Source organism: Desmodus rotundus, chromosome 3 (assembly GCF_022682495.2).
Source record: "Desmodus rotundus isolate HL8 chromosome 3, HLdesRot8A.1, whole genome shotgun sequence".
NCBI classification, from domain to species: Eukaryota; Metazoa; Chordata; class Mammalia; order Chiroptera; family Phyllostomidae; genus Desmodus; species Desmodus rotundus.
In genome coordinates, this window is record NC_071389.1 from 75,491,218 (window position 1) to 75,515,018 (window position 23,801).

General features: G+C 39.9%; 1 protein-coding gene across 1 annotated transcript in view; it reads left to right on the plus strand.

The window, feature by feature from the left end:
- The window catches only part of KIF13A (kinesin family member 13A), a 203,432-nt gene that overhangs the window by 139,543 nt on the left and 40,088 nt on the right, over positions 1 to 23,801 (plus strand). The window contains exons 10-17 of the mRNA XM_053920223.1: positions 3,342 to 3,453; positions 3,835 to 4,047; positions 6,398 to 6,508; positions 7,917 to 8,051; positions 10,648 to 10,778; positions 15,940 to 16,026; positions 16,119 to 16,285; positions 22,001 to 22,214. Coding sequence (XP_053776198.1) covers positions 3,342 to 3,453; positions 3,835 to 4,047; positions 6,398 to 6,508; positions 7,917 to 8,051; positions 10,648 to 10,778; positions 15,940 to 16,026; positions 16,119 to 16,285; positions 22,001 to 22,214 — 1,170 coding nt within the window. The remainder of the gene's footprint in view (positions 1 to 3,341; positions 3,454 to 3,834; positions 4,048 to 6,397; positions 6,509 to 7,916; positions 8,052 to 10,647; positions 10,779 to 15,939; positions 16,027 to 16,118; positions 16,286 to 22,000; positions 22,215 to 23,801) is intronic.

Here is a 23,801-nt window from a genome sequence, read left to right on the forward strand (position 1 = left end):
CGTGCTGCCCTGGGCTCACAGAGCACACACAATACAGTGAAACTGATGACACTGTGCCGCCATTTCTCTTTTTACTTCCTACACTATAACATCAGGAAATACAAGTAGTTGCCATAAGACTAAGTAATGAGTCTCAGTGATTAAACATTCATGACAACCCCAAAACATATTTTCATATCAAGGGCCACTGCGAACCTTAAAGTTACTAATACTGACCTTTCAGTATTTCTACCGCATTGGAGTATTAAAAATCTGGGATAGCTCAGAGAATTGTTTTCAGCCAAAAAATTTTATTGCAATAGTTGCAAAACTGAAAAATGCCCTATATTCAATATTGAAGCAGAAATGTGTTTTTGCCTTATATCAAATGCTTACTTTCCTCTGTGTCTTACACATCACGTGCAGTTTTCTTAAAGTTGTTAGCTTTGGGAGGATGACTGAAATTGCTGAATTTTTCTATAATTAAAAATTTTTTTAAAGCTGCATTGAAAAATACTTCACATACCACATAGTTTGCCATTTTAAAGTGTACAATTCAATAGCTTTATTATATTCAAAGTTGTACAGCCATCACCACAATCTAATTTTAAAACAATTTCATTGCCCCCAAAAGAAACCTCATGTCCAAGTCGTTCCCCTTTGGCCCCATCACCAGCCCTAAGCAACCACTACCTCTGTCTCTATAGATTTGCCTATTCTGAATATTTCATATAACTGGAATTAGTTAATATGTGGCTGTATTATTTCTTAGTGTTTTTATAACAGATACCACAAATTGGGTTGCAGAGTTTATTTTTGGACATTCTAGAAACCAGATGTCCAAAATCAAGGGTTTCTTCCTTCTGGGGGCTCAGTGGGAAAATGTATTTTGTGACCGTTTCCTAGCTTCTAGTGGCTGCTGGCATTTCTTGGCTTGTGGACGAATCACTACCATCTGTGTTGTGTCTTCACATGGCTTCTTTTTTTTTTTTTTTAATTTGAATCCCCACCTGAGAACATGCTTGTTGATTTTAGAGAGAGGGGAAGGGAAGGAGAGAAACATCAATTGGCATGTGCCCCAACAGAGACTGAACCCGCGACCTACGCATGTGCCCTGAGGAATTGAACCCGCGGCCCTTCGGTCTGCAGGAGGACACCCAACCAACTGAGCCACACTGGCCAGGGCTTCACATGGCCGTCTTATAAGGACACCAATCATTAGTTTAGAACCTTCCCTAATTATTTTCATCATAAGGACCCTATTTCCAAATAAGGTCATATTCTGAGGTCCTAGTGGGTATGAATTTGGGAGGGGAGGGACTCTTCATCCCAGGACAGTGGCCTCTTGTGTTTGGCTTCTTTCACATAGCATAATTTTTCCAGGCTCATTCATGTTGCAGCATGTATCAGAATTTCATTCCTTTTATAGCCAATAATATCCCATTGTATGGGCATGCCACATTTTATTCACCCCTTCATCATCTGATGGGCGTTGGGGTGGTTTCCCCGTTTGGGTTATTGTGAGTATGCTGCTCTGAAGATTTCGTGTGCAGGTTTTTGTGTGGACATAGTTTTCATTTCTCTTAGGTTGGACTTTAACTTTTAAATCTGTCGGTCATGATGTATATATTTATATCACTTTGTGGTAATGGCTGTAAGTTATTAAAATTCTTGTTCATTATCTGCCTCTTGAATTTACTTTGCATTTCAATGACTCTTCAGTCAGTCACCATTGGGGAATTATGTTTTGTGGGAAATAGGCTTTCTTTCCTTTCAACTCAATTTCAAACCTGTTGTTGACATTCTAAAGAAAGCTATCTAGCTTTCACTTGCCAGCCTCTGGTCACTTGCAGATTTGTGCCCTGCCTTGTTTTTATAAGTAGTAACATTTGATTTTTAAAACTGTTTTGAAAGCCTTTTCTCTTTGTGATTTCATGTAACCTTCCTTGCAATCCTGTGAGATCTGAGACTGCTCTTTTCTGGCTGCTAACATGGGGTCCAGTTGAATTCCTTTTAGAAGAGCAATTGGAACATAATTGTGACACAGAGAGCATGTCCCTCATCCCTCGGTACCACCTATCTGTTGTTTCTAGGCACTCTTTTCTGCAGGAGCAGAGAAGATGCGTTAATCAACAGGGAGAGCTCAGCAGCCTAAATCCGTGGTACTCAAACTCAAGGCTACATCAGAATCACTTGAAGGGCTCTTTGAAGAGCAGATTGACTGAGTTCCACTCCAGGAGTGTCCAAACGCGGCCTGTGGGCTGCATGCAGCCCACTATGGGTGTGAATGTGGTTCAACACAAAATCGTAAACTTACTTAAAACATTATGAGATTTTTTTGTGTGTGTGTGATTACATGTCACAATGTATTTAGCATGTGGCCCAAGACAACTCTTCTTCCAATGTGGCGCAGAGACACCAAATGGTTGCACACCCCTGCTTCTGATTCAGGAGGTCTGGGGAGGGGCCTGAGGATGCGTTTCTGACAAGGTCCCCATTGATGCTGATGCTGCTGGTCCCAGCATCACATTTTGAGAATCATAGGCCTAGACAACTAAATGTATTTATCATTTTGGGTGTCCTTCAAGCAGGCCTTCTTAAATTTTAATGTGCATATGTATCACCTGCAGACACCTTTAACTGGCCCTGAGTCAATAGGCTGGGGAGCTTCAGAGACTATGTTTCTAACCAGCCCTCAGGTGATGCCGGTGCTGCTACTTTGAGAAGCAGAGATTGGAAGGATAACCATATGCTGTCCTCTCCTTGGGTAGTTCTTTGTTTTTGTAAACTGTAATAACTCTCCATGAAATAAACTTGCCAGGTTTAAACAGATGAACAGTATATACCTTACAATGGGTAGTGGATGGGGACTCTGCAGGTTACATGGTTATTCTGAGACACAAAACCAGAGCCCAGCATGGCCCAAATTAGATCCAAAGAGTAAATGATTGAGACTTGAAGAATAATATCTGGAGTAAAGTTTTCCACTGTGATCTCTTAAATGTATGTTTCCAGGTTCTGAAATGAATGTTTCTCAGGTCCTGTGATGAACCCAAGTAGATTCTTTTTTAAAATATATATGTATTTTTATTGTTGACACTATTACAGATGTCCACCATTCCCCTATTCCTCTCCCCTTTACCCTCAGAATAGATTCTTACAGGAATTCTAAATTTATTCTTTTAAATTAATGAAGTTATGTTTTGTATTTCTTATTCTCAGTTTCTCAACAAATTAATGTAGACTTTATCATATCAACTTTAGGGCTTTGTTCTGTATATTTTATACTTATTACCTAGAAGGATTATTGAAAACAAAATAAACATTCCATAGAACTAATTTTAAAATCATTCTCTTGGCAGATCACTGACAACCTTGGGGTTGGTTATATCGTCACTGGCTGACCAGGCAGCTGGCAAGGGTAAAAACAAATTTGTGCCTTATCGAGACTCAGTCCTCACTTGGCTTCTTAAGGTAACTCAGCATTCCAGTGCTCTTTTCCAACTAAAAGTTGATTGTGTCAGAGGTGACAGCTGAAAGGTGTGTGCACAGCTAACTAAAAATAGAACACCTGACAATGTTGTACAATTATCCCAATTCCTGGGAACACAGAATGAAAACTCATTTCTGTTGCCTTTTATCTCATTATGATGCTGTTGATGGACATTATTCATTGTTGTGATATAGAGAGACCACATTTCATCTTGTCATAAAATTATTTGTGAAATACAAACACATTTCCAATAGCATTTTCTTCACAGAGAATATCACACATGCATGTTTACTGCTTTCATCATACCTGTTGTCCATGAAATGGGCCTCGTTTCCTAAGATGCTGTTTGAAATATTTTGCAGGACAACTTGGGAGGCAACAGCCAGACCTCTATGATAGCCACCATTAGCCCAGCAGCAGACAACTATGAAGAGACGCTGTCCACATTACGGTATGCAGATCGAGCCAAAAGGATCGTCAACCATGCCATTGTGAACGAGGATCCCAACGCAAAAGTCATCCGGGAACTGCGGGAGGAAGTCGAGAAACTGAGGGAGCAACTCTCGCAGGCTGAGGTAATGTGCAGGATCGGGAATATTGTCAGAAATACTGTAATGACTGTGTGATGACAGGTGGGTACTAGTCTTACTGCAGTGATCACTGTGTAAGGGATATACATGTCTAATCGCTGTGTTGTACACCTGAAACTTGTATAATATTCTCAGTCAACTATAACTTTAAAATAAATTTAAAAATAAAAATTCAGCCTGGTGCTGCCTGTATTCGAAGTTTCCTGACTTGTTATATCTGAGCGGTAAGGACCTGCTTGCTTGCAATCCTAGGTCATCTCCACGTGGGTCAACAATGCAGTGTTGATTGGCATCTGCTATGTGCTAAGCATTGTGAAGACAACATAATTAAAATCTTCTGTCCTAGGATATAGAGGAAGCAGACAATTAGAGAGAGTTGCTGCTACTGCCTCATTGTTTGCCGCATTAAATCAGTTGGTCCTTGAGAGCATAGATCTCTTCCACCTGAAAGCCAAAGAAGCAATTGCGATGTTTTTACTAACACTGTAGACTGTATTCCCAAAGGGCTCTGCAGTTTTCAGAGAAGAATTGTGTGTCATCTCCTCCTTAAATCCTGGAAGATAACATGATCAAGGATAATTAAATGTTAGGAATAATTCAGAAATGTTTTATTACCTTTCTTTATATCAGCTCCTGATAGGAAACAAAATCAACAATTTTGTATTGTTGCCATCTTTCCTTGGCTTTACCTAGACTTTAGCAATCACATCCTCCTCCAAATAGCTGTTGCTTTAGGGGACTTACCAGGAGAGACACTGTCCCATTGGAAATAGGTGATGTGACTGAGGTATAGCCCAAGTTCCTTAGGTTAAGTCACGTTTCCACATGGCAGGACGTGGGTGTGTACCTCAGGCTTCTGAGTTCACATTCCTGCGCATCACCTTCTTCTGAGGGTTGGAAGTGGAAAAAACATAATAGTTGTTATTTTATTGAGCACTTGTGTACCAGGCACTGTTTAAATACTTTTTATCTATTGGTTTATCTAATCACAAAAGTTATCAACAGGAAATAAACAGAAAGGAGTGAAGCCAGAGATTTGAATACTCCATTAATTGGTGGTCCTGGCAGTTATATTATAATTCTTTGTTTACATGTCTTTCTCTTCTTTCAGGGTGTGAGCTCCTATAGTTCAAGAAGCTATGTTTTGTTAAATTCTTTCATCCCTAACCCCTAGTACAACACTGAATCTGGAAGGCGCTTAGCACAATGCCTTGCGCATCATAAGTGCTCAATAAATGTTGCCGTTTTTATTGTCGTGGTTATATCATCAGTCAGTGCATCAAGCATAATTTTTTTTATTGATGCCAAAAAGGGTAGCAAATACCTGAAAAATCAAAATGCTGATACCCTTTGAAGAGAGTCCTGATCCTGGGAGAAAAGTGTAATGCTTCTGGAATTTGTTTGAAGGTAGATGATCTACTTCTTTTCTCTTGTCTCTGAATCTGCATTTTCACTGTGACCATATGATCTAGGCCAGGTGGGTAGAACAATACCTGGCCACAGGAGAGACGAGCCACAGCAGGTTCTCCTAGAATGTTCACATGTGTCCCCAGCCCTGCATGTCACTTTCAGGCTCTATTCATACCGTGAGACTCAGGCATGCCCAGCTGGCCTCCAGATCTTCGCCGTTTCAGTTCTTGTCCAAGCTCTGTCATCCTTCCTGTTCATAGGGTTATACTCATGTTATCATGGGGTGTCAAAGCACATCGTTGCAAATTAAAGGCTTCCCGAAATTTACAAGCTGCATATTACCTCAGTTATTCTCACTAAACAAACTCAAAGAGAAATTACTCCTCTTTTAACCAGATGTCCTGCATCCAGGTGAATAATAAATATACTAAGTTCATTCCATCATAAGAAAAGTAGTCGGAGGGGCCCCAATTTAAATTTTAAAATAAGTGAGAAGAATTTTCACCTTTCCTGGTAGGTTACTATAACCGGAATGCCTTTATTTGCAACGTGCCTTGATCTCTGTCTTACTGAAAAAGAAACCTACTTAAGTACACTTTTTTCTTACTTTCTATTTTGAAGGGGAACTTTAGCATCTTTTAAGTCTTTAAATGTGAAATTTAAGTATGATGGGTAAAATTACTTTGTAATGATTTGTATCAATTTAATTCAGGGCACTAGTATTTCTTTTTCTCCTTTAAATAGTAGCGGTCATTTTGCTTCTTACATTTCACTTGATTAATAAAGGTCTAAATCCCACACTGACTGTGTGAATTAATTGCTTCCAACAGACTATTGATAATTGCTTAAGAAGTACAATAAGTGATTGTCTTGTTACATGGTGGAAAAAATTAGAAAATCAGATAGCTCTGGTTTCATTTTAAAGGCTATGAAGGCCCCCGAACTGAAAGAGAAGCTTGAAGAGTCTGAAAAGCTGATAAAGGAGCTAACAGTGACTTGGGAAGAGAAGCTGAGGAAAACAGAAGAAATTGCACAGGTAGCTCGATAATGTAGGCCTAAAATGTTGTGATTCTTTTTCATTTCCTATCTTTTCCGTATCGTCAGTCACTTGTCATCCTCAGCAAGTCTTCTGAGAACTAACTCCCTTCTGATGAACTAGACCTCAGAGACCAATTGAGACACTGGCTTTGTGTCTTTATCAACTACAGTGTGTTCTCTATATCTGCCAGCAGTGTTGGATAGCACTGAATTTAAGCAGGCATGGTATAGGAAATATTTTAATATTTCCTGTTTATCACATTTAAACAAAAACCTGTTGTGATTTTAGGTCACTTGGCACAGCACATGGCAACCTGATTGACAGAGAATTTGTAACATGCACAACACCATAGCTTTTCCAATGTATTTGATTCTTTGGGCATGTTAGAAAATGCTGTCTGAACTTACCTTGAGATAAAATATAAAGCAAGGACCAATTCTGCACAAATGTGTGATTATGTGTCTTATAAATCTCTACACTATGCTTTTCATAAACATTTTAAGTTCACTGACCATTTGGAAATACTAGACTACCCTAAACAAGTAGCTTGAAAGCAATAACTGGGACCTAGTCCAGCTGTTGGCTGGACACACACACCCCTAACTTCCTACCCACTTACATTGTTTTCTGTTTTTCCTTAGCACTTAACTCCATTGGAAATTATATATATTTACTCATCTGTTTTTTTATAGTCTATCTCCTTCCACTAGAATGTAAGTTTTCATGAAAGACAGGGGCCTTGTTTTGTTTGATGTCGAATTCTCAGCCCTAGATCAGTACCTAGTCATGAGGTAGTGAATGAATGAATGAGTTCAAGGCCTTCTGCAATAAGGACCCAACCTGCTTTCCAGACCTGTCTCCCACTACTTTCCCACATTTAGTAGGAGTTCTTGGCACCTGAAATCCTCCAGTGTGCCCAGAGTCTTTACTCGGCTTTCCTGTGCCCTTCGCATGGAATACTCTGCCTTTATCTTGCACTCCCCCATTTCTTCCTGTTGAAATTCTTCTTATGCTTCAGGAACCACCTTAAGTGTTTACTCTTCCCAAAGCCTTTCTGGTCTCTTAACCCATCACAATCCCCCTCCTGTGAAGGCCACAGCATGTCGTTCCTCAACAGTGGCACAGAACTCTCCTCTTTTCTCTCCAGTGACGTACGTAGTCTTCCTCCTCTACTAGATGTTAAGCTCCTTTAGGGCAAGGTGGTATCTGACTCACTCTTGGTGCCCCCAGAACACTGACCAAAGATGTCACACACTTTAGGCTGTAAATAAACTTGGTTGAACTCAGTGGAATGTGTAATTTCATTGGCATTGTCCCCAGAAACAGTGACTTACACTTTCCATGGATACCTCTGGTGAATAGAACAACAAATAGAGTTCCCTGCTTTTGTCTGCTTTGTGCGCAGGAGAGACAACGACAACTTGAAAGTATGGGGATTTCCCTGGAGACATCTGGTATCAAGGTGGGGGATGACAAGTGCTACTTAGTCAACCTGAATGCAGACCCTGCTCTCAATGAACTTCTGGTTTATTATTTAAAGGTAAGAGCGTATATAAACACGTAGTTGCAATCCTGATTCGTTCATGTACAATTCACAGTTGAATCTGGGTATCTGTCCCCATGATTTTGCTTTTCATATCCAGCTTAACCCTGTTAAAAGTAAGAGGATTCATAGTACAGTTGGGTCACTATTGAGAAGGAAAACCAGCTATTTTGTATTATCCTGAGGCTGTGCAGTTGGGGCTGATTTCCTGTGACCATGAGCATCAGAGGTGCACAAGTGGACAACTGAGGGTGTCATGTTGATCCCTGGCTGTGGCGACAAGAATTTTGACAATATTTAGGTTCAATCACAAAAATCCTGAGAAGCTTTAGAGAGTCTCAGTTATGGTTCTGAGTAATTCGAAGGCAATCTCAGGATGAATATAAGGCTAAAACAAACTCTTGTGGTACAGTAGATAGCTAGGGCTCTTCTGTAACTATCTCTTCTAGACATACATCCTCAGAAAGTAACTTTTTGGCCCATAATCACCCATTTAGTGTGGAGATGGGATGTGACCTTTCGAACTTGGCACTTTGGCCTCAGGGTATGCCACCAAACATGTTGGATAGCTTATTGCCTCCGATCTCAAACTTTCACAACCCATTTACACTCTTTAAAAAAGTATTAAGGATTCCAAAGAACTTACGTGTATCTGAATTACATCTATCTACATTTACTATATTAGGTACTAAACCTGAGGCCATTTAAAAATATAAACTTGGCCTTGGCTGATGTGGCTCAGTGGATTGAGTGCTGGCCTGCTCACCAAAGGGTTACCGTTTTAATTCCCAGTCAGGGCACATGCCTGGGTTGTGGCCCAGGTCCCCAGTTGGGGGCGTGTGAGAGGCAGCCGATCGATGTGTCTCTCATGCATCAAAGTTTCTCTCCCTCCCTTCCCCTCTAAAAGTAAATAAATAAAATCTTTAAAAAAAAATACAAACTTGTACAAATATACAGTCCGTTAAACTTCACACGTCATGGAGCCTCTGGAAAACACTGTATACTTGTGACAAAATGAGAGTGTAAAGGCAACTAACATCTTAGTTTTTTTATTAGTTTTGACTTCAAGAGCTTCTTGAATGGTTCTCAGAGACCCCCACAGGTTTTCAGACCATGTTTTTAGAAATGCTGACGTATTTTGTTAGGGGGAAAATAAGACATCTGTTTGAAATAGGGCACCCTGACATAGGGCACTCAGCTGACCCTGAGGCCATTTTTCATCATACACACACAACTTCTGATATGGTAGTATATAAAAAGATGTTGTATATATTGGATATTTAAGTAACGGTGAAGGATTGGGGAGCTAGGGACTTGGAGGCAGCTTGTACAAATAGTCTAAACCCATAAATCTCTAAATAAAGAGAAATTACCCCCTTGTGAAAGGTTAGATAGGCACCTTCTTAAAGATTGAGAGAATATACAAAATGCAATAGAGAATAAGCTAGAATTGAAGCAAGGAGCTTTCTAGCCTCCTTTTCATTCTACTTTTTCCAGAGACATTGTATAATAAAAATAGCACCTGATTTGTTGAAAGTCCCCTAACACTTAAGATCTGTTCATTCAGGAATGATTAAGGGGAAAGCAATTGTTTCTGAAATCTCATTTTGAAAGGCCAGGCCTTATGCTTTCTCAGTGGAATGGAAAGTATTGTTACCACAATGTTTAAATGACTTTTAGAGCAAAAGAAAAAGCAAAGGAGATGAGCAGTGGATTGAATCACCAGGAGTCACAGTCCACATACGTGTGAGGTTTGAGGTCCTTAACATCACGTTAATCTGAACATCATATAACCAAGAAGCTTCACTCTTCTATGTAATACTAGTGTTAGACACTCAGCTATTTTTAACATTTTAAAAGTTATGTATTTTAGCCCTGGCTGGTGTGGCTCAGTGGATTGAGCACCAGCCTGTGAACCAAAGGGTCGCAGTTCGATTCCCAGTCAGGGCACATGCCTTGATTGCAGGCCAGGTCCCCAGTAGAGGGTATGTGAGAGGTGACCACACATTGATGTTTCTCTCCTCTTTCTCCCTCCCTTCCCCTCTGTCTAAAAATAAATAAAAATAAAATCTTTAAAAGTTACGTATTTTAAAGTATAACTTTCCATGAAACATTTTTAGTGGTTCTTGTATTTATATAATTGTTTTCAAGGCACTTTTGCTGTTAACTCAGGTGGGCCTTAAAAGAATCCTGTTAAATAAATCAAACTGATATTATCATCTTGGTTTTGAAGACAAAAGAACTTGAGGCTCAGAGAGTGAAATGACTTGCCTGTGGTCACATAAATAGTAAGCTGTCAAGTTAAAATTGGTACCCAAGGTATTCTGTCAAGTCTGATTTCCTTGTATTTTTAAGCAGTATCTGATCACTGTTGATTATTAGGGTTACCCCCCACCAACCTGTTTTAACATTTTAAAAAATTTAATGTATTAAGGTAAGCTTTTGACTTATAGTGCCCCAGACATCTTGCATTTCCTGTCTGATTCACTTATTATTGTCATGCATTTGCTGTTGCAGTGTTGAAATTGATTGCGATAAATTTGTAAGTAACTTGTAAGTAAGGGTTTTTACTTTCTTTAATACTCTGTTCTAGGACCACACGAGGGTGGGTGCAGACACCTCTCAGGACATCCAGCTCTTTGGTATAGGCATCCAGCCTGAGCACTGTGAAATCGATATCGCCTCCGATGGCGATGTTACTCTTACTCCGAAAGAAAACGCAAGGTAAGAAGAGTAGATGGCTACTTACCATGGCTCGTACGCCTCATTTTCCAAAGGAGGAGACTGCCCTTCCTATCTTTTTGCTTCAGTTATATCAAAGTTAAGGCTACAAGGATTGCTTTCCTGTTACAGAGAGCTGGATAGCAGCATTTCAAACACCTGCTTTGGGGTAGGCTGGTTCTGCTTTGATGGGCACTTTATCTAAACTTCAGTTTCCTCCTGTGGTTAAGTGAAGCTAACGGTAGACAAAATATGTATGTCACTTGGCTCAGTGCCTGACACATAATAAATATTGAATGAAATTAGTTGTTACTCAGTGTAATGCATTGTGTAAAAAGCAGTTAATCAGATAACTCCGTTGTTTTGAAAAATTACTAAATGAGGCTGTAATATGTAAAAACTTGAGAATTGAAAGAATAATGTGTTTATTTTTTAGTTCTGCTAAATGATGTTTTAAATTATTTAATAATCAGGTATACTATTTAATAAAGTTCTATAATGATACTCATTAACACACAAATATTGTAATTCAGAACACTCATTTTTATGAGGAAAACATACTCATTTCAAATTTTCTGTTAATATTGGCGATATAAATTTCTAAGTAATGAATAACTGAGACTTAAAATAATAGCATACCTGATACATGAAAGTTTATAAATCTTGTATTATAGTGATATTATTATTATTAAAATATTTAATGGTGAAATGATACTATTCCATAATTTTTACATATTCCAAGTTCAAATAGTCCTTAGCCTTATACTATATCCTTCTCTGTTAGAAGCTTTGGATTTCTCCATACTCTGGTTTCTCTTCAGAACGCATAAGTCTTTTGCCTTAGAAGCTTTGAATTTCTTTATACTTCTTTTTTGAAATATAATTAATAAATAAATATATATATATTTACAGTGTGCAACATGATGTTTTGATCATATTCTCTTCTAACACTATGTCTAAAAATGATTTTAATCAGCAACCTTTTTCATACCCAATTTTAATTTCAGATCTATGTATTTTCATCCTACTCTTCTTTTTTCCCTACCCTGCCCAATCTCCTGCTTTCCTGGAACCCCAGGGTAGCAGTTCATTCATTCAGGATACTTTGCTCCATGCTCTGTGCCGGGAATGCCTGGTGGAGGGGAATGTATAGAACAACAGTTACTATACAGGAAGATAAGTGCTTTCTGCACGTGATCTTTATTGCCTACAAATCTGCTCACTGAGGAAGTGTGGGATATTTGTAGGACTGGAAGTGGATGTTTATTATATTGTAATGGGAACATAGCAAGTGGCAGTGGAGGAGAAGAGCAAAATGTATTTGAAAATTATTTGAAAGTCAGAAAATTGTAGTGATCTGCTTGGGGACAGAATGGGACTCAATTAGTGAAGAAAAATAGGAAGTCAGCAATGATGACAGGTTCTTATCTTGGGAGACTAGATGAACAGCCATGATGCCAAACCAAACAAGGAATACAAGAGAAGGAACCAGTTTCGAGGACGGTAGGTCTCAGTGGTAAGGAGTTCAGTTTGGGATGCTTCGAAGTGTCCTTGGGCTGTAAAGCTACACTAAAGATAGAGAGTTGGGCATTAGCAGTGTTGCCTCTCTTGCAAGTGGATTGAGAGTGTGTAGTGTGAGAATTAAACCAATGTTTTTGGGGTGGTCTGAGGATAGTCCAGGAAGGAGGCTGAGACAAGGGAGCCAGGGAGTCAGTAGAGGTAACAGGAGGACATAGTCATGGAAGCTAAGGGAAGAGAAGATTTTAAGGAAAGAGAGGTCAGAATAGAAGCTAAAAAGATTCTTTTGCATTTAGCAATTAGGAAGACACCAGCAACCTTGGGGTGTTTAGGTACCATATAGTTCTGGGTATGGAAGGAAAAATGCAAAGAAGAGAGAAAGGTAGGTGAGGAAGTGAGTCAAGAGTCTTGGTTCCGAAGATGGAAATGGGGTTGAGGACATAGTAAGAGAGGGACATAGGGTTAAGAACTATGGCTAGACATTGTGGCTTCGTATCTATCCTCAAGTCTACTGATTCTCTCTGTAGTAATGTCTTAACCATTCTATTGAGTTCTTAATTTTAACGTCTCTGTTCTTCATTTGTAGAAGTTCAGGAGGCCCATGTTTAGATATGTTCTCTACTGGTAGTCTTGTTTTTACTCCATTGTATGCCATTAATAATTTTATTGTCACGTATTTTATTGTCTTTATTTGGGAATTATGTTCTTTGAAGTTGTTGGGGCCTCAGTCTGTTTGTTGGATCTGCTGATAAGCTGGCTTCCTAAACAGCTTGTGGTTTCTTAGATGCACTCATCTTCAGCAGTTTATCTGTGGGCGTCTCGTGGCCTGGGTGAGGGCACATAAATTCCTGCAGAGGTTTTATATTTGCTTGTTCCAAGCATCCCAAGCATGTGTCCAACCAGAATTACTTTTTATGCTAATTTCTTGGTTTAGATACACTACTGAACCGGACAGCTTCCTTAACTTTTTCTTTTTCATTCAGAGCATACTATAAATGACAGAGTGATATGTTCATATGTGTGTTGAGGGGCATGCACATGTGGGCATGCATGTGTCTGTATGTGTCCCTGAACAGGATCCTCCTCTAAAGACAGAAATTATCTCATAATTTAGCAATAAGTAAGAGAGGCAAAGCCTACTGTATTCCTCTCTCACGTACTCTGGAGCTGCTTTCAGTGTCGCTCTGGAGTGACACTGCCCAGGAGAACATTCTGAGAAAACAGGAAGGTTCCATAACTGCTAAGACACTTAGGAGGCCACTAGTGAGATGGTGCTCTGGAGCATTGAAGTATGGCTAGGGAGCGTGAGGAACTGAACTTTTAAAATTATAATTCTGTATTAAAAATAATGAAGGACACAGAGGGACACATGTCTATTATTGGTCATACTGCTATTTCTAGAATTTCTGAAGAGCCTTTTAGATGCCTCAGTAAACAATGGGCAAATATTTTCCTTAGAAAGTGACTAGTGAATATTTGTTTTTTAAGTAGAAATGTATTCCATAAAACTTTCAAAAAGCCCTTTTCATTATCCTTTGGCAGAAACGTGTACACGTATGTGTATACATATCTGTACATGTATAGACATACCTATATATTCTATCTTATGTTCCAGTTTGCAGATGCCTAAATTAGTTCCTAGTGCCAAGTAGATGGGACACAAGCTTTTGAAGCTTGAGTTACAATGATGAGAGTCATTTTCAATGGCAAGAATGAAGAGAACATGTTAGTGTAAAGATACACAACCACAGTTTTATCATGTTTATGTATGACAGATTACAAAGATTCAAGAGAATATTTCCAGAGTACTCTTATAAATAAAAACTTAGCTACTTGATTTGAAGTGTTTCTACGAAGGAGTGATTATTTCCATATGTGAGTTCTACTCCATAACTCTGCTTTAGAGTCCTATAAATATTAGGAGCCAGAAAATGATATTATATGAGAAAAGTAACTTACTGAAAAATTAAAACTCAAAATAATACTCATTACTTTTCTCCATTAAACTTCTCCTGATAGTTCTTTAGTAAATTAAATTTTAATTAATTAATTATCCCCCTTATTTTTTGTTTGTTTGTTTTACTATACCAACAAAATCTCTTTTTTTAATTAAAGGAAACATTTATAAAAAGACCAAAATTTTCAGCACTAAATATTCTGGAGGACTTTTCCTTTCCCCCTAAAAAATATCAGTGACTGTGCTTTAACTGCGTCAGAGGATCAGTCACTGAGATCTAATCAGAAAGCTTTTACAGTGAGTTATTCAGGCGACTGACTTCATGGCCTCTTGATAGCTGGTAAGCTGTAGTAAAGTTGCAATGTAAGAAACGCTGCACTGTTGAAAGATCACCTACAAATGCCTGGGCTAAGTTGCTTCTTCAAGGTTTGTTTCAGACCGGTCAGAGATGCATGGGCCAACCCAGGCCCAGAGACACAGTGCACATTATTCACAGCGCAACAACAAAGACTGTCGGAATTGTCTCCCCCGCCCCCAGTTGTTAGTTTTGCTTTACAGTGTGTTTGGTTGCTATGTGGGATTTAAGCATGGTATTTTTTTAATGTTTTCTTCATTTTTATTGTGGGAAAAGATATAAAAGTGGAAAAAATGCTATAATGAACCCCCACATATCCAGAATCCAGCTTCAACACAAGTACCTCATAAACAATTATGTTTTATTTACATGCTTTCCACATCTCCTCCTCCTCTTCCCTGGGTTATTTTAAATCAAATGCCAGACATTATAACTCGGCATCCATAAATATCTCAGCTTACATCTTTTAAAAGATGAATATTCTTAAACATAACTTTAATACCATCACACCTAAAATAATTATCAATAATTTCTTACTAATCATTATGTATTCAGTGTTCAGATTTCCCCAGTTACCTCATAAATGTTGTTTTTCCGTTGTTTTTTGAAATCAAGATCCAAATAAGAGTCAACCTTTGTCATTAGCTGTTATATCACGTAAATCTCTTTTAGTCTATGGGTTCCTCCACCCTCTCCCCCAATCCCTTTTTTCTTGCATTGTCTGTTGAAGATGTCTGGTTGTTGGTCCTAGGGTTTCCTGTTGGCAGCATTTCGCTCATTGCATCCCATGGCATCATTTAGCCTCTCCCTCTGTCCCCTGTATTTCCTAAATTGGTATTCACATATAGAAGCTTGATTAGATTCCGCTCGAATTTTTACAGAAGTATTCCATAGGTGGTGCTGTCTGTCTGCTACAGGTTGCATACCACATCAGGTTGTCCCCCCTCAGGGGCATTTGCAGCCCTGGGTTACCAGTGCTTATGGGCGGTCTCCAACCGTTTTGGTACCAGGGGCTGGTTTCATGGAAGACAATTTTTCCACGGGGGTGGGGGTGGTTTTGGGATGATTTGAGCACATTACACTCAAGCTCACCTCCTGCTGTGCAGCCTGGTTCCCAACAGGCCACGGATTGCTGCCAGTCCGTGGCCTGGAAGTTGGGGACCCCTGGCTTAGATTATGTGTTTTAAAAATGGTTCTAATTCTCCTATTCCTTCTTCAGGTATTAATAGAATACATCTATTAAGAGAAAGTCCCCCCAGTTATCTCTTTAGTTCCTGGGGCTGGGTTTTGTGCTCTTTACCATTCAGCTGACCTTTTCCCTGGTGCTCCTTCAGGTCCTGTGTGAATGGCACCCTCGTGTGCAGTGCCACCCAGCTGTGGCATGGTGATAGAATCCTGTGGGGAAATAACCACTTTTTCAGGTACCATCTTTGTATTCACAAATATTTTCATATACATTTTTTATCCGAGTGTAAAACAAGCTGATTTTCTCTAATGGTGAAAAACCCCACAGAATTAATTTACCTAAGAGGAAACGGCGAGATTGGTTGAAAGACTTTGAAAAAGAATCAGGCCCACCAGAGCATGACCTGGATGCAGCCAGTGAAGCTTCTTCGGAACCAGACTACAACTATGAATTTGCACAGATGGAGGTTATCATGAAAACACTGAACAGTAATGGTAAGGCCCTCACTTCAGATTTCTGTGTCTTGGGCAGTTCCTGATCTCACCACATTCAATGAGGGATAGGTATGAAGGAAGTGATTGTGCCATTCTGAAATGTAGACACATCACATTGCTAATTCCTTAAAAAGGCCAAAAGTGAGGGGCTAGTGAAAGTATTCCAGAACCTGGTCAGCTCTCTTAGGTGTAACCAGGAAGTAAGTGGAAGCTTTTGGGACCCCGCATTCTCAGGCCAGTTGTCTTAACATTTCCGTGGTCCTAGAGTGCTGAGTGACTGTGATGGAATTCCTTCCCAGATTTCCCCCTGTAGAGCCCATCATTTCTCAGTCCTTCAGAGCATGAAAATCACCAGGAGATATTAATCCAGAGATTTCAAATAGACTCTATGGGAGAGATAAAAGTCACAACATTTTACTATAAACGCAATTGGAAATTATACCCCAAAGAGACTGACTTAAAAACGAGTGCTGGCTTGTGTGGCTCAGTGGATTGAGCACCGACCTATACACCAAATGGTTGCCAGTTCAATTCCTGGTCAGGGAACACGCCTTGGTTGTGGGCCAGGTCCCTGTTTGGGGGCATGCAAGAGGCAACTGATTGATGTGTCTCTCACATTTCGATGTTTCTCTCCCTCCCTTCCCCTTTCTTTAAAAATAAATAAATAAATCTTTTTAAAAAATGATAGCTAAAATAAAAGCTTTCATGGGTTCTTTGCTTGACCTACACTCCAGCTTGTCTCAGATCCTTAAGGAAGAGATTCTCCTTAAAGTATTATTTCTAGATCCCTCTTTCCAGAAGGTTTTCAATGATTGTATTAAAGTTCTTCCTATCTATGTTTAGAAGGAAGTCCTTTACCTACTTTCTTCTTCTGTGCTTACACTCTTATGTGAGTTCAATAAAATACACACCAAAATTTTTTTCTTGCTTGTTTTTATAAATCTGCTTCTTCCTTTCCCACCTCCCAGTCTTCTAATCACCGCACTTTGTACCTGGTATCTAGATGCTGGACAGGAAAGTTCTCCCGTTACCAGGCACAAGACTGCGTTTCTACGACTAGAACTATTTTACAGGGATATGGTTGAGGGCTACATTCAGGAGCACATCAGCAAGTTGGTTTCTGGATGTTGTCCAGCCTTACTTTCCCATTCATCTGTTCTTCAGGTACCTGAGGATCCCTGACTTGAATGAGGGAGGGTGTCCAGGAACCCTGAGAGCTCTACCTGGGCTGTCTAGAAGGGCAGCCTCTATCTGGCAGGTTGCTTAAAGAGTATTTTGGTTTTCATAGTTGAGCTCTTCCCTTGAAATTTACTTACTCTACTCCTTGAATAAGCCTATCCGGGAAGAATTTGAGCATGGGTAGTGAGTTGTTGGTCAGATCTCTGGCACATCAAATTAGGGGTTCTGTTGCAAAAATAAAGATTTTGATTTATCTCTATTTATGGATTTTTAGCCTCAAGGACCCCTCTTTTTAATTATAAAGATGAAGTTTGAAGAAAAGGTCAGATTGAGAAACAAGTGTAGTGTAATAACAAAAAAGGAGGGGAAAAGTAACTTTATGAAAAAAGTTTGGTGATTTCTCGTTTTAAACATTAAGATTACGGATTAAATTAGCTATTGGAGCTTTGGACACTGAAGCACAGGATGGACCACAGCTAGAAATCAAACTTCAGTCCACTCTGCTACTTGCTCAGCAGGGTGGCAGAATCCCAAGACATTTCAAGTTGATGTTCAGGCATCAGGATCACATTAACACATCATTTAACAACGTGCCTGTTCAACAAGCCTCCTGTGAATGATTTTTTCGAAGCCTGGAGGGACGTGGGGTGTTACAGGAGGGTGTGGGCTCCAAACTCCAGCTGGAAGAACTCCCATTTGAAGAGAACTTATTGCTTTCAATGAGGTTACAGAATTCTAGAGGTCTCTATCCCCTAACTCTGCTGTCTCCTACTATCAATTGAATCATGTATCATCCCATATCACAGATTTCTAATTTAATCCAGTTGCTACCTTTTTATCATATACATAGTAACCCCCTGAATAACTAGTGAGTATTTAGCAAACTTTTGTTAATTCCTTCAATCCTCTTGACCAGACCAATTAGTCATTAGCAGCCTGATTCATGGTATTAACATGAGTTATTCATTTGTATTCCAGATCTGGCCTGGCTCTCCAGTGTTGATTTTATCTATTTAAAAGTAATGTTTTTCTCTCCCCTCGCGATTGCTTACCCAAGTTCATTGGTAAATAAGCTTCCCTGTGGGGCACATAGACATGTTCTGATGCAAGTATGGAAATGCTGGCGGCTGGACTCTGTTCTTACAATTCCCCTCTGCTGCTAGGTGGCTTCCCAGTAATAAGCCTGTCTGCATGGTGGTCGTCCCCTTGGTGGTCCTATTTGAAGATTCTCTTCCCTCTCCTGTGGTTTCAGACGAAGCTCCTCCACAAACAGTGGGATAAAGGTTTTAACTGATTGGCATTAGCATGAGGGAGCTTGACCGGGTTTTAGCAGTGCTGCTGACTGATGCTTGTGCTCCATGCTTTGGCAAAATCTAACGTAATTGGGAACAAGCTGACCTTTTCTGCCAGTGGTGCTCTGTATCCTTGATTGAGAAATGTTCCCTTTTTAATTAAGATCCCTGCCTCTCATGTCCCACCTCCACTACCTTCCCCATGGTTAAAATCTGGTAGCTGTTCTTTTCCCTCTGCATCCAACAGCACAAAAGTGTTGCCGGTATCATTGCTGCTGCTGCTGCTGCTAATGGCTTTATTACTGTTGAAAGCACAGCAGTCAGAACATCTTTCTGTATATGCATTTACCTGCATTATCCCAGTAACAGACTAGAATAATGTGTTTTCAGTCTCTAGAGTAAATAATGATCGAAAACTCAATTCATTTGAATTAAGAGTAAAAGCAAGCCACCTGGTAGCTGTAGACACTAATGCCTTCTCCCCTAGGAGTCAAAATTAGGAATCAGACACTCATCTATTTCACAGAGTCAATGGTAGCTCTAAAGTAAAGAACAATCATACAGCCCACTTATTCCATCTGGGATTAAAAGGTTCTTTTGTCTCCAAAGAGATCTACTTCCCTTCAATTTGGTGCCTTGGGCCTCTTGGTATGAATGAATTCTAACTCTCTTTATCACATAAATGCCCTCCAACCACCACCACCATCACCACCACTCTCTCTTTTCCATTCTTGGGACAGACAAGTAAATTTGAGCTCATTTCATAGTTGCATACCAGGTAAACAATGAACTAATGAAGAAGAGAAGTGCTCTGCCCAAAGTAAATGTGGTCCTTTTTTCTCTTCCTAAAATACCACCCCCTTGGTATCTTGGCCTTAGGCGCCAGACTCACTGACTTTTAAAACAGCCCATTCAAAAGAAGGAAAGTGATAGGGAGAAATTAAAACTGTGGACAATGTCTTGATAGTTGATTGGTCACTTGAAAATAAGCCAAATAATCTTTGGCTTCTGTCCTAGGCCTTATTATAGAGTCAGATTGACTTGCTGATTAGAGTGATCTATTTTTAAAAATATAGGTAGTGATAAAGGCTTGAAACTGGTAAATTTGAAAAGAAAATGTTATCAAATATGTACAAGAGAAAGTTGTTTTCAGACTTGTGTTAGGATTAGAATTAAAAACAAAAACAGAAACTCTCAGCCCCTGTACCCCTACCAGGGCAGAGTCCCGGGGCAGGGCTTGCCAGGCTGTAGTGGGGCGGGTGCAGGGGCCGTTGCTTTGGGTGGCTCTTTCATAGCTGCTCGTTGATTTGTGGCCACTGACAAAGCCTGGGGAGTAGTAGGGGTTGTCGGTCATGGCCACTGCTGAAGCAGTTAAGCAGCCTCAGTCACACTGCCTCTGCATGGTGTGGAGCCCTGTGGTGAAATCCCCTCCACTTCAGAGACTTAGGATCCCGTGTGTTTCTGCACACCACTGACTGACAAGTGGAAATGAGGGTTAAGTATCATAGTTAGGGTCTTTTAGCAAAAACCCTAGCATATACTTGTATGAAGTGGTATGTTTTCCAGTCTTCTCTCTCTAGAAAAGGCTTCTCCCTTAACTCATAAACACTGAGCTAAGGCTCTTGAAAATAAGGATCTGTGTAAATATAAATGGATGATGAGGACCTTATTTTTTACTTTTTAAACCTGAAGTCTGAGTAGAGCAAAAATGTGTACTGTCTGAGAAACATTTTTAAAAATTTCTGAGGGAGTTTTCGTTCTCTAGCCCTTGCATTTAAAAGTCCTTCAGAGTCCCTCAAAAAAAAATTCACCATGTTGTTCTTTTTTTTTTCCCAGAAATTTTGGGGCTATGTCAGAAGTTGTCATTCTTTGGGGTACATAGATTTTTACTCTATAGCAAATGTCTTGTCCACCCATGGTCTGTCTGCTAATAAAATTATTATTGTCATTGTGGTGGTTGTTTTTATTTAAAAACCTCACTGATGCTGTGCATATCGTGATATTTTCATTGCTTTCTACTTTTTGTTTTGTATGATTTAACCTTATTTTTTAAAGTTGATATGCTCTCTTTTTCTCTTACTGCTCATATAGAGATTGGCACAACTTGCACACTTACTTCATGAATTGACAAGGGCCTTCTGGAAAAGTCTGTCAGTAGCTATCATCAGGTGTTATGCTCAATCTTAATTTCCCACTGTCATCCTGGAAATTAAACTGACAGTCAGTGTGTGGAAATAGAACACAAATAGCTCTGAGTAGCCGGCAAGTGTGTCCATATACAAGGAGGAAATTAAGTCCCAGGCTAGGCTGAGAGTATGAACACATCCAGGCCACCTCTTCCTAGAGGAGATGTTTGTGTGGTGGTGACTTTCCAGGCAGTCTAACATACTGTTTCTCTACAGTCTGCTCACTACTGTCAGTAACATTCTCCTGTGTACACATGGCCAGCGCCTTAATCTTTCTCCACGGCTTTGAGTTCATCAGTCCTCACCAAGTGAATGTTCTCCCTCTGCCAGTTACCTCTTCAGGATCAAGTCTCACCTGCATTCCAACCACCGCTAGTCACAGTACGGCCCTTCTGAGCATGACCTGTTGGTATTTTTATGCCTGTTCACCCATATACATATTGGTGATCTCTAGATCTGCAACAGCAAGAATCACAAAAAGAGCCATTTGTTTTTGCAAGTGAATTATCCTCTTAGTTTTCAGCACCTGAAAAATTGTCAGACGCTGTACTCAGTCTTTTCAAATATATACAATGACCTGTAAGTTTTGTTCCTCTCACATTACAGAAATTCAGGAGTGGTATGGTTTGTGGTTAAAATCAGAAATATAAACCATTTGTCAAAACTGAATGCTAAATGGGCCTAGAAATTCGCCACCATAAAAATCAAATCTTGTATGGCTGGGTCTTTGACATCATCCTAGATTTCATGACGTTTTTCTTCTCAGTGCATCGGGTCCCATCCCCTTCTCTACACTCTGCTTATGGTATATTTATCATTAGGATAAGCTCATCAAATTTAAGAAAATAACATATTTAGATATATGGAATTTAGCTAAAACGTTAGTGAAAAGATAGCTGAAAGGATTTCCCACAGGGCTGCTCAGGCCTCTGCTAGAAAGCACATCAAAAGGCCAGGTTCTGGGGGAGGGAGGAGGTGGCTCTTGATGAAGCAGCACAGGCTGGCTGCCTGTCTTAGCCACCACTGAAGAGACCTTGCCTTGTCTCTTGGCTCACCAGACCCAGTTCAAAACGTGGTTCAGGTCCTGGAGAAACAATACCTGGAAGAAAAGCGGAGTGCACTTGAGGAGCAGCGGCTCATGTATGAGCGGGAGCTGGAGCAGCTCCGCCAGCAACTGTCTCCTGAGAGGCAGCCCCGGAGCAGCGGCCCGGACCGCCTGGCCTGCAGCAGCCAGACCGCTCAGCAGAAGGTGACGCAGTGGGCAGAAGAGAGGTGAGGATGGACCCGCTGGACCCAGAGGCCAGGCTCTGGAGCTGTGGGGCTTGGAGGGAGAGTTGTAAGACATGCCAAAGGGGGATAAACCTAGCACAGATGGAAATCTTAATCCCATTTCTGGATTGTTAGCAACTGGCTTTTCTTTTCAAGGATGTTATCCAACCTTGGTATGTTTACAGTTAGTTGTTAAAGACATGGCCCCCTTCTTTACCCTTCAGTAAAAATGGTACCACGTTTGAAGGCTTATTAGACTGTTAAGATATTAAAATGGAGATAGTTTGAATAATCTTTTAACATAAAAGCCTTTCTCCTTATTTTTTATTCCTTATTTTAGATTCTATTTCAATACTTCAGTGTTAAGAAGTCTCATTTATACAAATTTTTAAAAATTATGACTTTAAAACATCAGAACTGAGGTAGTGGTAGAATAAATGGTAGTGATAATACTAATAAGAACAGTAAATTATTGCTAACTTCTGCTGTATTCTCACCACACCTAGGCATGGTGCTAATTTTATTTAACACTCCCAACAGCACTGTTACCTCTATATTGTAGATGGGAAGTCAGTGGAAATACTCTTGACTCAGTCACCCATCTAGTAAATGAAAAGCCCAGAATTTGTAAAAGCCAGGTCTGTCCAGAGACCCATTAATAACTCCTGTTTTGTAATAGTAGTTAATAGTAATAAAAGCAGCTATGCACCAGTGACTAAGTGCTTCACATGTATTCACCTAATCTTCACATTTGCTACTGTATTTTATCATTTTTGCCCCCCATTTCACACATGAGGAAACTGAGGCAGAGAGGTTAAATGACATGCCCAGCTGTGGAGCTAGTACGTGGGGCCAGTGGGATCAAAGCTAGGACAGTCTGACTTCAGGGGACCTCCTCTCACTCTTGCAACGACACTGCATCTCCCTCTAGAATGAGACGCTTAACTTGAGCCACATCCAGGGAAGATGACCCCTGCGAGGAGAAATGGGGACCCTACCTTGCGTTAAAGGGATCGCCATAGTAATGCACTTGACTGTTCTAAATCAAGAGAGAAGGGTCGATTACACTTTCCCAAGGAGCTGCTGGCTCACATGTCTGAATACTGAATATGAATACTTATCATACTTGTATTATTTTTTCATATTTTATTGTGCCTAGGTAAAACAGACAAAGGTTATCAGATGATGCTTTTTCTGAAGAGCTGCCTCTTCCATATTTACTGTGAGCTGGTGGCTTTACTCTAAGCACTGATTACCACACTGATGCTCCTTGAGGCTCAAATTCTTAAAAAGAAAGAGAGTAGATAACATTTTAAAAAAATGGTTACAGCATTGATTTCACCAGGTTTTGCTGGGTAAAATTAAGATGCCATTAAAGATGGTCATTAAGAAGCTGGGAGGACTTTTATCTAAACAGATATTGATGGCTTGCAAAATATTGAAGGATTCACATCTAAGTAAATGTTGAGGGTTTGAGAATCAAGTATATTTAAGAGCCGGTGAGAATTACAAAGAAAGTTAAAGATGTAGTTCATTCTTTGTTTATACTTATAATTTAGAGTAAGGTGTAAATATGTGAAAATCCAACCA